We start from the raw sequence: 14,381 nt of genomic DNA on the forward strand, positions 1-14,381 counted from the left end.
GTCCCACTTTAGGAGTGCAAGACGGCTAGGTGGGTTTCGGTCAGTCATTCCCTCATACCCTGATTCACTCAGAAGGTTGTTGTTTTTGTGGAGAAAATAGGAGGAGGAAGGAGTATTAGATTTGTTCACTGTCTTGAGTTACTTATAAAGTAATAAAGGTGGGATAAAAACAAGAAAAATAGATAATTATCTTTTGCAATTATTATGTGGGTACCTTCCTGATAAGCAATTATTTAATTGCCTGAATTATTATTATTTCTGCTTATGGTCCTCTGAAATATTTGATGCCTTATCCCCATCCAACAAAAGTAGGAAGAGATCTTGTGGGAGAAGTGATATTTTCAATATTATGATCATTATTACAACTTCTTCATGTTAAAATAATGAGAGTCTTTTTAATCTTGTTTCATTTATTTCTCCTTTTAGGCACGCCATCGGATGGACAATGAAATTAACAATCGAACATGTGATGTAATCAAGGGCAAGAGGTACTACAGTGATATATATATATATGTGTGTGTGTGTGTGTGTGTGTGTGTGTGTGTGTGTGTTTTCGTAGATTTTCACGGGTACAGGTATGCAGGTCTTGGCGTGTTTGGGTCTTTTCCTGTGTAAGATTGAGAGCATCTTGGTAACGTTTCAACGAGGTCCCACTCGCCATCTTCAGGCTGGTGCTTTCGGCTTCGTGCTTGTGTCTATCATGTGTGGCAGCTGGTGATGCAGCCGTGGTCTGGTTTCTGGATGGTGGTTGTCTTTCGTCTATGGGATGGGTTTGGGTTTGATTCTGGTGAGGGAGAATGGTGGTGGTGTCCCGTGTTGTTTTGGGTCCGGTGTTGGTTTTCATGGCTGGGACTCGTTTGTTGGTGAGGGCTAGTTTCCAGATGTCTGGTAGACGGGAGGCATCGTCCCGTTTATTCGTGTTATGGGGGTGTTTCTCTATTTCAATGGCTTCCCTGATTATTCTCTTGTTGACGTGTTCAGTATTGGAGATTAATTTGGTTCCCTCAAAACCAACACCGGACCCAAAACAACACATGACACCACCACCATTCTCCCTCACCAGACTCAAACCCAAACCCATCCCATAGACGAAAGACAACCACTGTCCAGAAACCAGACTACGGCTCCATCACCAGCTGCCACACACCCTAACCCCCAAACCAAGCAAACGGACACATGCCATGAACACATATCCAGGCCTCAAACTCAGAGCCAAACCAAAACCCGGAACGTCACATCACAGCCACCCGCTCAGGATATCACATCATAGAACTCAGGAGGTTATACCACAAAACCTCAGGATGTTACAACACAGCCAACAACCCAGGAGATTACAGCACAAGACCCAGGATGTTACAACAATAGAACTCAGAAGGTTATCACACAGCCCATGACCCAGGTCACTACGACCCAGGAGGCTGATACACACACAGGGTATTTTCCCACGTCATTATAGTTGTGGGAACACAATACAGAAGCCTGATGATGGCAGATAAGATTCTGCCAAAACTTTGCTACAACTTTAAAAGCACAACTATAATGACGTGGGAAAATACCCGAACAAAGCTGAATACCATATGTATATATATATATATATGTGTGTGTGTGTGTGTGTGTGTATTTCTTAAGTTTTCGCGGGTACTTACATGTATGGCATTCAGCTTTGTTCGGGTATTTTCCCACGCCATAGTAGTTGTGCTTTTAAAGTTGTAGCAACGTTTCGGCAGAATCTCATCTGGCATCATCAGGCTTCTGTATAGTGTTCATCTGTGAGTCAGACTTTTACAGTGGTTTCAGATTTAAATTTGGGGCAGCCTATTGCTGTGCCAGAATGGTTTTTTTCTTCATCCTGATTGGTTGGGAGTCTTGGTCTGTGTTTATTGGTCTTGGAGTTTGCTGTGTTTTGCTTGATTGGTGTTTCTAATATCTTCTGTCTGTTTTTGGCTCTTTTGTATCTTGATTGGCTGGCAACATTGTGTTACTTTATTGGAGGCCTTTAGTGCAGCTTGGCTCCGGGTAAATGGATGGCTATCGTTAGTTAGGAAGCTAGGTTTCATTTGGGTGTCTGGTTGGGGTGTGTTTGAGCTGGAGGTATGAGGGGGGATCTGTTTGTGCCCAGGTGTTTGCCTGGCTGTGGTGTGGAGATTTTTTTGTTTGTGAGTGCAGGCTTCCAAATGATTGACAGTCTGGTGGAATCATCTCTTCTATTCATGCTTTCTGGTCTTTTTCAATCTCTATGGCTTCTCTGATGATTCTGTGGCTGGGGTTTTCTATAGTGGCTAGGGTTTTGGTGCCATTGAAGTTGATGCTATGACCTGTGGCTTCCATGTGTTGGACTAGTGAGGAAGTGTGTTCCAGCTTTTTGACTGCATTTTTGTGTTCCTCCAGGCGGGTACTTATTCTTCTATTGGTCTGTCCAATGTATGTGGCCGGGCATGATGCACAGGGGACTTCGTATATGCCTTGGTTTTATGCCCCTGTGCCCCTGTGCATCATGCCCGGCCACATACATTGGTGTGTTGGGCTGGTTGGCTGCGCTGCTGCCTCTTGATTGGTTGATGGAGTTGATGTTGGTATAATGGGCTGTGTGATGGCCTTGTGAGTTTTGTTGTGGAGATATCCTGGATCTTGTGTTGTAATCTCCTGGGTTGTTTGTTTTGTAGTGATCTTTTTTCCATTAGCCTCTTGTGTTTTAACAGCTTGGGTAATGGGTTGTGTGATGGGCTTGTGAGTTCTTTTGTGGTATCCTGGGTCCTGCGTTGTTATCTCCTGGGTCGTTTGTGTTTTGATCTCTTTTCCATTAGCCCCCTGTGTAGTAACAGCTTGGGTAATGGGTTGTGTGATGACCTTGTGAGATTTATTGCTGTGGTATCCTTCGTCTTGTGCTGTGATATCCTGGGTCATTTGCTGTGTTGCAACTTCTTGAGTTCTTGTGGTGTAATTTCCTGGGTTTTCTGATGTGATATCCTGAGCGGGTGGCTGTGATGTAGCATTCTGGGTTTTAGTCTGGCTTCAAGTTTGGGGTCTGGGTCTGTGTTCTTGGTGTGTGTCAGCTTGTTTGTTTTTGGGGTCGGGGGGTGCGACAGCTGGCGAAGCAGCCGTGGTCTGTTTTCTGGATGGTGGTTGTCCTTCGTTTATAGGATGGGCTTGGGCCTGGATCTGATGAGGGGGATTGGCGGTGGTGTCCTGTGTTGTTTTGGGTCTGGTGTTGGTTTTCGTGGCTGGGACTCGTTTGTTGGTGAGGGCTAGCTTCCAGATGTCTGGTAGGTGGGAGGTATCATCCCATCTATTCATGTTATGGGGGTGTTTCTCTATCTCGATGGCTTCCCTGATTATTCTCTTGCTGGAGTGTTCAGTGTTGGATATTAGTTTGGTTCCTTCGAAATTAATTTCATGTCCTGTGGCTTTAAGGTGCTGGAAAAGGGAGGAAGTATTTTCTTTTCTTCTGACTGCGTTTTTGTGTTCTGCGATGTGTGCATTTATTCTCCTGTTGGTTTGTCCAGTGTGTGTGTGTGTGTGTGTGTGTGTGTGTGTGTGTGTTTTCTACATTTGCAATGGTTGTTAACTTGGGAAGGGGAGGCAGGAAAAATGAGGGTACCCTGGGCACACATGCTAACTTCCCAGTTAGTGAAACATTTCTTTATTGTCTCTTTCTCATAATCCATTTGAAACAGAATACTTTATTCTGCTGTAGAATCAGCTACCAAGGATTTTGTATATTATTCACAATTCAAGTGTAGGATTATATTCATGATATTTGAAGTTGTTAAATGTTTCATTTCTGTCTATCATGCAAATATTTGATTCTCAGATTCAGGCAAATTTCTGAACCTGATTTCTGAAATTAAAAGATTGCTTCATTTAACCAACAGCACTGGTTTTGTACAAACACACCATTACTTTTAGCTTTCAATCTGGTTTGATTTAATTTGAATTGATTTGGAAGTTTAGACTGGATCAGTGTTTTAAATCTGATCAGCTTAATTTGAATTGAACTAGTAATCTGACTTGAATCCAGTTTGTAAAAGTCTTATGTTTACATAGCAGTGAATTTGTGTCAGTCATTAGATAATTTTCAGCCTCGTGGATAACAACTAAATAAACAGTTTCCCTGAATGTTGCATAGCTGAATGATTTTAATGTCATTTTTTTTGAAGTAATAAATTGAAGAAGAGAAATCAAGATCCAATCTGGATCGGTCAGGTGGGACCAGAAAACTCTTCCAAGTTTTCAGATTCGTGCTGGAGCCCATCTTCAGGGAACTTCTCTCTACTGGAATATGTGCTTTGGGCTATTCTGTGCTTTGTATTTATGTGGTGCCTTCCTATTGGTTGACTGGTGTGTTGACGGCTGGCGATTGACTGTTGTTTCCTTGTGCTGCGAAGCCCTCAGCTCGTAAGTACTTGATAAACTGGTGGTCAAGCATGAAGCCAGGGAAACAGACCCCTTGTCAATTAACAGGAGTGCTGATTTACCACCAACTTATCAAGTACTTAGGAGCCTAGGGCTTGTCAACGTGAGGAAACAACACCCAATCGCCAGCCATCAACACAGCAATCAACCAATAGATATGACTCACAGAATCTTGCAACATTATCCTGTGACACGTATATTTGCCTTTGTTCATAAGAAAAATAAATCAATTATATTTTAAACCAATATCTATAATCCTGTACATTTAGGGGTATGTAAGGCCAAATGTTTTTTAACTTTCTGTAATAAGAAGGAGGTCAATATTTAAATGAGAAAGAGAACATGAAATTTAGAAATAATAAACTATAATCATTTCTTTTCACACGTCTTGTATTATGCAAAATGGCACAGTGATGCTCGCTGCTGAAAAATATTGTCCCCTGAATCATAAATACAGTGTTCAGTATACAGGCTAAATATTTAAAAGTTTTTATAGGGAAGTTTGTATTATTAATCTATACATTTTTGGAGCAAAATACAGAGGCTTTTCTTTAATAATTATTACATTATAATTTTACTTCTACGTGTATAATGAACACGTTTCTATATGTAAATATCTTGCTACTTAGTTTTCAGAACACAAAATGGAAAGACATTGCAGTTGGTGATATCATCCGTTTGAGGAAAAATGCCTTTGTTCCTGTAAGTACAAAAGCTTTGAATGTGTATAAATCAGGGGTAGGATGCTATTGGTTCTGCCAGGCTCTATAGAACTGGTAGCTCTGAAGAGCAGCAGACACCAAACCCATTCTGTGCTTACTGCTGTTTGGCCCACCCGCCTGCCCGGGCTCTTACCTGTCCTTTATTTTCTGCTTTTTCAACCTCAGCTGCTTTGCGTGGCATCACTGAGGTTGAAAAAGAAGGAAAAAAGAGTCTTTTCAAACACTGCGCACCCACGCACAGCACTTTTCAGCTGTCTGGGGGGCACAGCTTAAGATTTTTTACATGCACAGCACGCAAAATGTACGTCGCTGAACCGGTAGTAACACCAGTTCAATCCCACCCCTGGTATAAATTTACATTGAAAATTGAAATGTCATGCTTATGTACATTTAATTCATTTTGTTTATTTAACTAGGCTGATATTTTATTGTTGTCCAGTTCAGAACCCAATAGCTTTTGTTACGTAGAAACAGCTGAATTAGATGGGTAAGTCTGTTTATTCTCACTTTCATTCTCCAAACATGCCCAAAATATTGCTTGTGGGCTGTCTTAACAACAGAGTTACATTCTTACAGAAGGAATTTTAGGGGACATATTAAAATATTAAAATATTATATTTTACAATTTTATCTTTTATTCCATTTTGCATGTATAGGACATGGATGAAGCTGAAGTAATGTTGTTAAAATAGTATTGTATATTGTTTGTACATTACAGTTTATTATTGAGAATATACATAGATCTTGCTTTTTATAATTACACATCTAATTCTGTTTGAAGCATATAAAATATAAGTGAGAGAAATATAGCATGACCAATCTGTCAAAATTTATAAATTGTGTTTTTTCTTGTAAATTATGATGAGGCTAGTGCTTATAACTTCTTCTTTTAAAGAAGAAATTTATCACTCTTGTGGTTGAGTTTGTTTGGTTAGCTGTTGCTCTCTAATTTGGTTCAATAGTATAATCACCGCATAAATAACATGAACAGGGTGACACAAACAGCCATAAGCAGCCATTTCCCATTGTGATACAATGACAAAAAAAGAGGAAAATTTTATATGCTGGTTCTATATGCAGTAGTTCCCATTCTCATTCAAAACCTATTTTCATCAAGTCTATTCAGCAAGTTTGTTTTTTAAAAAACTGCTTTATGTTTTATTTTCCTTAGCAAAATGATGTAATTCTGCCAAATAACTATGAACCACCATATTATATCTCTAATCATCCCATGCAACTTACTTGTCTACTTTGTTAATAAAATGCATTCTGTTAATTAGATTTAACGGAGGAAGAAGTAGAGCAGCTTTTAATCTATTGAGTAATTACTTGGCCATGGGGCCCGTCTAGAAATTGGAATACAATTCATTTTGAGATATCATGCAGGGAAGGCCTATAGATTTTGCCACTGTTACTTTATTCATATTTTAAATAAAATAACCAGAAAAATAGAAAAGACAAAATGTAATCAAAAATAAATAAATGCAGAGTCTTAAGCAAACTTAAAAAAAGAACTGAAATCCTTCATTTATCTTATTAAACTTTGACCAATGAAACTTATCTTTTTTTTTTCTCTCTCTCTCTCTCTGCTAGTGAAACCAACTTAAAGTTCAAAATGTCACTGGAAGTAACAGACAGGTGCCTTCAGGAAGAAAGTTCACTTGCAGTATTTGATGGTTTGTTCAAGCATACTTTCCCTTTTTAATCTCTAAATTATCTTTAGAAATTTATCTTCCATCAAATCCGAAGATTTTTATCCAGTCTTTAAGATAAGGAACTTTTTCATTTGTATACCAAAAAAACATTTTAACAAGCTCAATAACCAAGAAAACCCCATTAACATTAGACCTGCTGTTCCTTTTTATTTCTTAGTAGAAGCCATTAAGTTTGAAACATTTTTCCATTACAAAAAGCATATATTGTTTTCTGTGTAGCTACTTAGCTTCTGCATTCTGAGTGTCTCAGTCGTTTGTAAAATTCTCCATAAACTGCTTTATTAGATGAAATTCTGCAAGAGGTGCTTGCATTGAAAGAAAAACTGGTGTGTGTTCCTATTGCACATCATGGAGCGGAAAATATTAAATTTCTGCTAAATCCAATGAGTTGCATCTAACCTCGTGAGAATGCCATGGAATTCATTCCCTGCATTCTTCTCCCAGTAGCCTTCCAGCTGGTCCATGTGGAGGAGAACATTTAAGGGCTCCTCTAAATAGGACGGACATGAACTTTGAATGGTTGGATTGCCCATTCATAGTTGGATTTATTATCTTTGAGAAGAACTCCCATTCCATATAAGATGTCTCCATCTCATTTGGGGAGAGAGTGTCCTTCCTTCTTAATTCCCTATGCTACTGCTGTTTGTAAAAACAGTTCCGAAAGCAAGGATACTTTACACCTTTTATCTTATTAACCATTAGGGGCATTAGATCTCAAGGAAATATTCACTGTTGCTTCCTCGTTGCTCTGGCCTAAAAGACAGATGCATCCTTACAGCTTGGCTCTTACATAAGAAAAATGCTTTACTGTACTTCCTTCTTTTTTCCCTACCATGAGAATAGAAAGCTCGGAGATACGAGTCTTTAATAGCAGACGGTAATTACAGTAATAAACTTAATTGTCATTCTGACCATGATCCTCTGTCTCCAAAGTGGTATATAAGAACTTGGTTCTGCTAAATAGGTTCATACAAATGTTCATACAAATAGGTTGTGCAAAATACAGATTCTAACTAGGATTCTTCAGATTTTGTATGTACGATCCACCCTTTTCCAGAGCCTTCTAAAGTTATAAGCAACGTTTTCAAGAGGCTCTAAAACAGGAGTATCAAATTCAATGCCCGGGGGGAGGGGCGGATCCAGCCCGTGGGTAGCTTAGATCTGGCCTGTGGGGCCACCCTGGAAACAGCAAAGGACTGGCCTGCGGTGCCTCTGCCAGCTAAAATGGAGCTTGGGAAGCCCTCCTGAGCTCTGTTTTCACTGGCAGAGGGTTGCAGGAGGCCATCACTGCCAATAATGGAGCTCAGGAGCCCGTTTTCACTGGCAGCGTGCTCAGGCCACTACCGGTGCCCCCAACACGAGTGATGTCGAGCAGGCCATGCCCACCCTGGCCCCTCAAGGTCAAACACAACCCTGATGCAGCCTTCAATGAAATTGAGTTTGACAACCCTGTTCTAAAATGTGTATGAAAAGGAGTAATTCCCTGTAATTATTACCGTATGTGTGAAGTACAGGCAGGCTTTGTTTAGTGATTACCTTGTTTAGTGATACAGTTTTGAAGTGATGTCAAAGTAACTTTGACCAATCCTCACATTTATGGCCGCCTTGGAAAAGTTGAAATAAGATCATAAGTAGAGCCACAGTTTCACTTAGCAATCGCTTCGCATAATGACTGAATTGCCAGTCCCAACTATGGTAGCTAAGCAAGGATTACTTGCATTGCATGTCATCTACCGTTCACTTGCCATGTAGAGCAATCTGCCATGAAAATATTTAAGTACAATGTTGTGATCCAGAATCTTTTCTTTCCTCTTGCTGCTCTTTTTTAATAACCATCTAGGCCTGGTAGAGTGTGAAGAGCCCAACAATCGTCTAGATAAATTTACAGGCATCTTGATATGGCGAGGAAAGAGATACGCTTTGGACTCTGATAAAATTTTGTTGCGTGGTTGTAAAATCCGGAACACGGAAGTATGTCATGGACTTGTCATTTTTGCAGGTATCTATCAAATGAATGAAATATCACTTGCTGGCTTTTTTATGTAAAAAGAGATCATTTTTTCACAAATGTATATTCAGTTTTTGCAATGGTGGGATTTAAATTTTTTTACTACCAGTTCTGTGGGCGTGGCTTGGTGAGCATGGTGTGGCTTGGTGGGTGTGGCTTTATGGATGTGGCAGGGGAAGGATACTGTAAAATCTCCATTCCCTCCCTACTCCTGGGGGAAGGTTACTGCAAAATCCCATTCCCTTCTTTCCAGCTCCGTTCTCCTGTGCAGGGCAACAAAAGAAGACCCAGCCAATCAGCTGGGACTCAGGAGGCAGAGAATAGATGGGGGTGGGGCCAGTCAGAGGTGGTATTTGCTGGTTCTCTGAACTACTCAAAATCTCTGCTACCGGTTCTCCAGAACTGATCAGAACCTGCTGAATACCACCACCTCTGAGTTTTTGACATGTTAAGACTACGATAAATAATGCAACATAATATGTTGCCAAAATATTCTTATTATACACCTAAGAAAATAAACGTGTATTGTTAATATGTGTCTGAAAATAATGACATTTACACTGTAGTTTTTATGTGATTTTAGGGGCTGACACAAAAATAATGAAGAACAGTGGGAAAACACGGTTTAAAAGGACCAAAATCGACTCTCTTATGAATTATATGGTGTACACAGTAAGATATTTCAGTTTAGTTTTCCTCTTTGGTATTTAGTTAGAGTTAACAAAAGCTGTAGCACAAAATTGTTTACTGATCTGTTAAAGTCAAATATTTATCATAGTGTCAGGGAAGAAAGCTTCTGGTTTCCTTACAATCAGTCCTGTCAAATAGAATGCAGGACCCATATTTGTAAGGAATGCATCAATACAGATAGTTCTCAACTTACAACCATAACTGGGCATGGAATTATGGCCGTAAATCCTGCCAGTCTTTAAGCAGGTCACCATATTATCACACCCGATTTTATGCCTTTTGTTTTAAAGCAATGATTATTACACAAATTCTGCAGTCAATAAACAAATCCATTTTATGCAATGGGTGTGTTTTTGCCCAAAACTCGAAGTAAATGCCAGAAATCGGCAAAAAAAAAAGCCAAAAATCACTTTCATGTGACCCTGCAAGCATCCATAAAAAGGAGCTGGTTGCCAAGCATTCAGATTGCAACCATGTGCCCAAGGGGACGGTGTGTAGCCATAAAAACTCCACAACCAGATTGTAAGTACCTTGTGGAAGGGCTCTGTTACAACTTTGAACTCTTGCTCAGTGACCAATCAATAAGGGACAGCTACCTCTATATCGATTGATCAGCAGCCTATTTAGCAATAAAATCAAAAAATCAAAATAAAATCCACATCTTCTACATAATGCCTCTTTTTTAATGCAAATAGTGAAGGAAATGGCCAGCTGCTCCTAAAAGGGGAGAAATGGCTCTTGCTGTTATGAAGTTCTTCCTAAAATCTGTTCAACCTATTGATCCTTGTCTTGCTACCTGCAGCAACAGAAATTGGCTCTGTCCTTTTGACAACTCTAAAACTCTTTCCATTGTGACAGCCTAACTCACTTATTGAAAAATTACCAGATTATTACCACTTAACTTTAGACCAGGGGTGTCAAACTCAATTTTATTGAGGGCTGCATCAGGTGGTGTTTGACCTCAGGGGCGGGGGGTGGTGGTAGCCAGGGCATGGCTGGGATGGGCGTGGCCTGCTCGATGTCACACATCGAGGCTCCATTTTTGCCTGCGACGGCCTCCTGCAGTCTTCTGCCAACAAAAACAGAGCTTGGGGAGGCCATGTGAGACCGGCTTTGGCTCTGTTTTTGTTGAAGGAGGGTTGAAGGGGGCTGTCATGGCTAAAAAGGGAGCTTGGGCAGTCTGTGTGCGGCCTCCCAGAGCTCTTATTTTTTGTTGGCAATGGGCTGCAGGAAGCCATCGTGGCCAAAACCGAAGCCTGGGCAGACCGTGTGTGGTCCTCCTGAGCTCCATTTTTGCTGGTACAGGCTTAATGGGCCAGTTCTTCATTGTTTCCAGGCAGGCCCATGGGCCAGGTCTAAGCACCCTGCAGGCCGGATCTGGCCCCCAGGTCTTGAGTTTGACACCTTTGCTTTAGATTTACTTCTTCAAGCTAAGCGCGGCCAACTCTTTCAGTAGTTTCTTATAGAATCTGAATAGTGAGTCATGGGAAGCCACTGTGAAGATTATGGATATTTTTAAAAGTACATCTAATTATTTATTTTGTGCATTGTACTATGCAGTTTCTGATCTTATTGTTTGGATTTATATCAAACAAATGCACAAAGTGGTGGCACGTTTATTTTTGATATTAGTTCAGCCTTTGTGCTGCTGAGTTGCCCAAATCATTAGATGTGCTACGTCTCTTTCTGGGACAGAACATTCTAAACTCATTTGCAATAGCAATGGCCAGATCTGTTTTTCTCCCCTCTTCAAGCACCAGTGTGTGAATCTGAGATTCTTCATGATATCTAGGGGATAGAATATCATTTCATAAGCATGGATTTGGTTGTGTTTACATTTCAGATTTTTGTATTACTCATCCTGGAGTCTGCTGGTCTGGCTATTGGACACACTTACTGGGAACAACAAATTGGCAATTCTTCTTGGTATCTCTATGATGGTGAAGATAATTCCCCTTCATACCGTGGCTTCCTTAACTTTTGGGGCTACATCATTGTGCTTAACACCATGGTTCCCATATCCCTCTATGTGAGGTAAGAAAGACAAGATTACGGTTTGAGTATAAGCTTGAAGTTGTTCTAATAAATCAGAGATTCTAGTTGTTTGGGGGGCCAGTAAATATTTATTTTTGGCTAGGATGGCATGGGCAGTCATAAAAGACTTAATCTCACCAGTTTGTTTTCTAATAGTTATTATTATTATAGTTATTAGAAAGGAAATTGGTGAAATTGTTCTCTACCACATTTCTCGTCTTTGAGGATGGCCTCTGCCAACCAGCTGACATCTATTTTTCTGGACAAGTGGCTAGACTTCAGATTGTATAAAAATACCTCTGGGCGTTTGGGCCTAAAAGTGTTCATGAAAATATGCTTGAGATATTTATTTGTTTAAAAGAATTTTTTTAAATAAAGTGTGAGACATGGAGATTGTAAATTTCATCCCACAAAAATTCTTTTCCACTCGTTTCTCCCACAAAATATGGAGAGGAGGAAACAGGTTGATGCAGACAAGTATTAAAACTCTTTCCCACAGTATAACATTTACCTAAAAGGAAGGCAACTTTGAATTTAAGAACAATTATAAACACAATGATATCCTTTCATTCTCCTCTTTAGGTTTTTTTTTCCCCCTGAAAGAGAGGAAAGGACACAGAGAGTACATTATCCTATGTCACTGCAGTTGATCCTGAATCTTAATACAGTATTATAGATTCCAGATTCACTGGCTGGACAGGACCGTCTCTTGCATTGATACTTTAATCCAAGGGACTTCAAACTTGGCAAGTTTAAGACTTGTGGACTTCAACTCCCAAAATTCCTGAGCTAACATGACTGAAGGAGGAATTCTGGGAGTTGAAGTCTACAAGTCTTAAAGCTGTCAAGTTTGAAGACCCCTGCATCAATGGAGGTACATCTTATCCTTTAAGCAGGCCTAAGGGATAGTCAACTATCTTGGCTGGGATTGTACAAGATGCTAACCTAAGGAAGATTTAACTTGTTTAATTTTATTTTTAAGTAACCTTTTTAATTAAATGCAAAAAACAAAAAAAATATATACAAAATTATAAAGAAAAGAGGAAAAAGTAAATAAATAAATAAATAACTAAAGATATACAGGGTAAACAAAGATATTCACAGAGACACTTGTGTTAATTTTGTAAATCAAGTCCAAATTTAGCATATTGTACAAATACAGTTACAAGCTGCTGTCTTTATTCTCTTCTTTCTTTGCATATCCAAAATAGTTAAAGAGAAACAGAAAAACGTGTCCCTTCTCTGATTAGGATATGGTAATTGGCAGGTTTGTAAATAACAATAGCACTTAGACTTTTATACTGCTTCATCGTGCTTTACAGCCCTCTCTAAGCAGTTTATAGAGTCAGCATATTGCCCCCAACAATCTGGGTCCTCATTTTACTGACCTTAGAAGGATGGAAGTTTGAGTCAACCCTGAGCTGGTGAGAATCAAACTGCTGGCAGTTGGCAGAATTAGCCTGCAATACTGCATTCTAACCACTGCACCACCATGGCTCACTAAATATTAATGTAAGAAACGGGTATTCTGATTTAAAAATTGCTTTGAATTTAGAATACCGGACAGTATTTCTTAGCATTTATAGAATCATAAGAGTTGGAAAGTTGATTATTGACACACATTCTTATTTACTCAGTGCGGGACTCCAGATTGTTCACAGATGGCTGATGAGCCACTACACATATACATATTTGGTAAAGGGGAACTCACCCTGTCTGTCAGGAATTGTCCCCTGGTTTAAAAATGGTATATGTATGAAAATGCATCTATAAAAATTTCACAAAGTCTATAGTTTTCTACAATCCCTTCAGAAATTGCTTGATGCATTGGTCATGTCAAGGTTCCAACTAACGAGCCCAAACAAATAAGAACTCCAAGGTGGGGTTCTTCCTCAAAAGACTTCTTTATTGGGTACATCGTATCAGCACACTTAAATGCAAAACCAACTCTAATTATTCCCCAGGCTTACAGTATAATTAAAATAGCATATGTCCCCAGTCACGTTGTCCAATAAAGTCAATTGGTGGGCTTCTTAGGCACTCCCCTATTTTCATCTGACACCTGCAGGGATGACCTTGGTTCCCATGAGAGGTCTCCAAACTTGACAACTTTTAAGACTTGTGGATTTCAACAGTTGAAGTCCACAAGTCTTAAAGTTGCCAAGTTTGGGGACCCCTGCCACACAGTGTGGCAACTGAAAAGCGTGAAAATGACATAAATCCAATTCAGTTTGAAATTGACAGGTCATCCCTTAGTACTTCTGTAAAAGTCCGCAATTCTTGTTAAATGTTTCTTGTGCACTGAAGTTCTGAAAACTGGATAATCTTTGTGGTTTCTTGCTTTCTAGTGTTGAAGTGATCCGTCTGGGCCAAAGTTATTTTATCAACTGGGACTTGCAGATGTATTATCCAGAGAAAGATACAGCTGCAAAAGCAAGAACTACCACTTTGAATGAACAGCTGGGACAGATCCACTACGTCTTCACAGACAAGACAGGCACACTGACACAGAATATAATGACCTTCAAAAAATGTAGCATAAATGGACAAACCTACGGTAAATCCAGTGTTTATTACAAATGATTGCCAGACATCCACAGTATGGAGAAAAAACCCAAATAATTGATTGCTATGAAAATCATACTGAAAGGATGTTCATCAAATGTTCCTCATCAAACTAAAAAGATCTGAGGATTAAACAAGATGCCACAAGGTTAAGTCCCCCATTCTTCAATATTTTCATTAATGACCTGGTTGATGAGATGGAGGTGATGCTTATCAAATTGGTACATAATAAAA

The 14,381-nt window shown here is 39.6% G+C and overlaps 1 protein-coding gene across 3 annotated transcripts in view; it reads left to right on the forward strand.

Annotated features, from left to right (window-relative positions):
* The window catches only part of ATP8B1 (ATPase phospholipid transporting 8B1), a 99,237-nt gene that overhangs the window by 48,992 nt on the left and 35,864 nt on the right, over positions 1–14,381 (forward strand). For all 3 annotated transcript variants that reach the window (XM_087958583.1, XM_087958586.1, XM_087958584.1), the window contains exons 6-13: positions 427–488; positions 5,043–5,115; positions 5,552–5,622; positions 6,729–6,811; positions 8,691–8,849; positions 9,442–9,530; positions 11,392–11,582; positions 13,931–14,139. In XM_087958583.1, the coding sequence (XP_087814709.1) occupies positions 427–488; positions 5,043–5,115; positions 5,552–5,622; positions 6,729–6,811; positions 8,691–8,849; positions 9,442–9,530; positions 11,392–11,582; positions 13,931–14,139 (937 nt within the window). The remainder of the gene's footprint in view (positions 1–426; positions 489–5,042; positions 5,116–5,551; positions 5,623–6,728; positions 6,812–8,690; positions 8,850–9,441; positions 9,531–11,391; positions 11,583–13,930; positions 14,140–14,381) is intronic.

This window comes from Notechis scutatus, chromosome 2, assembly GCF_049901735.1.
Source record: "Notechis scutatus isolate UNSWTSFEM ecotype Mainland chromosome 2, rNotScu1.2, whole genome shotgun sequence".
Lineage (NCBI taxonomy): Eukaryota > Metazoa > Chordata > Lepidosauria > Squamata > Elapidae > Notechis > Notechis scutatus.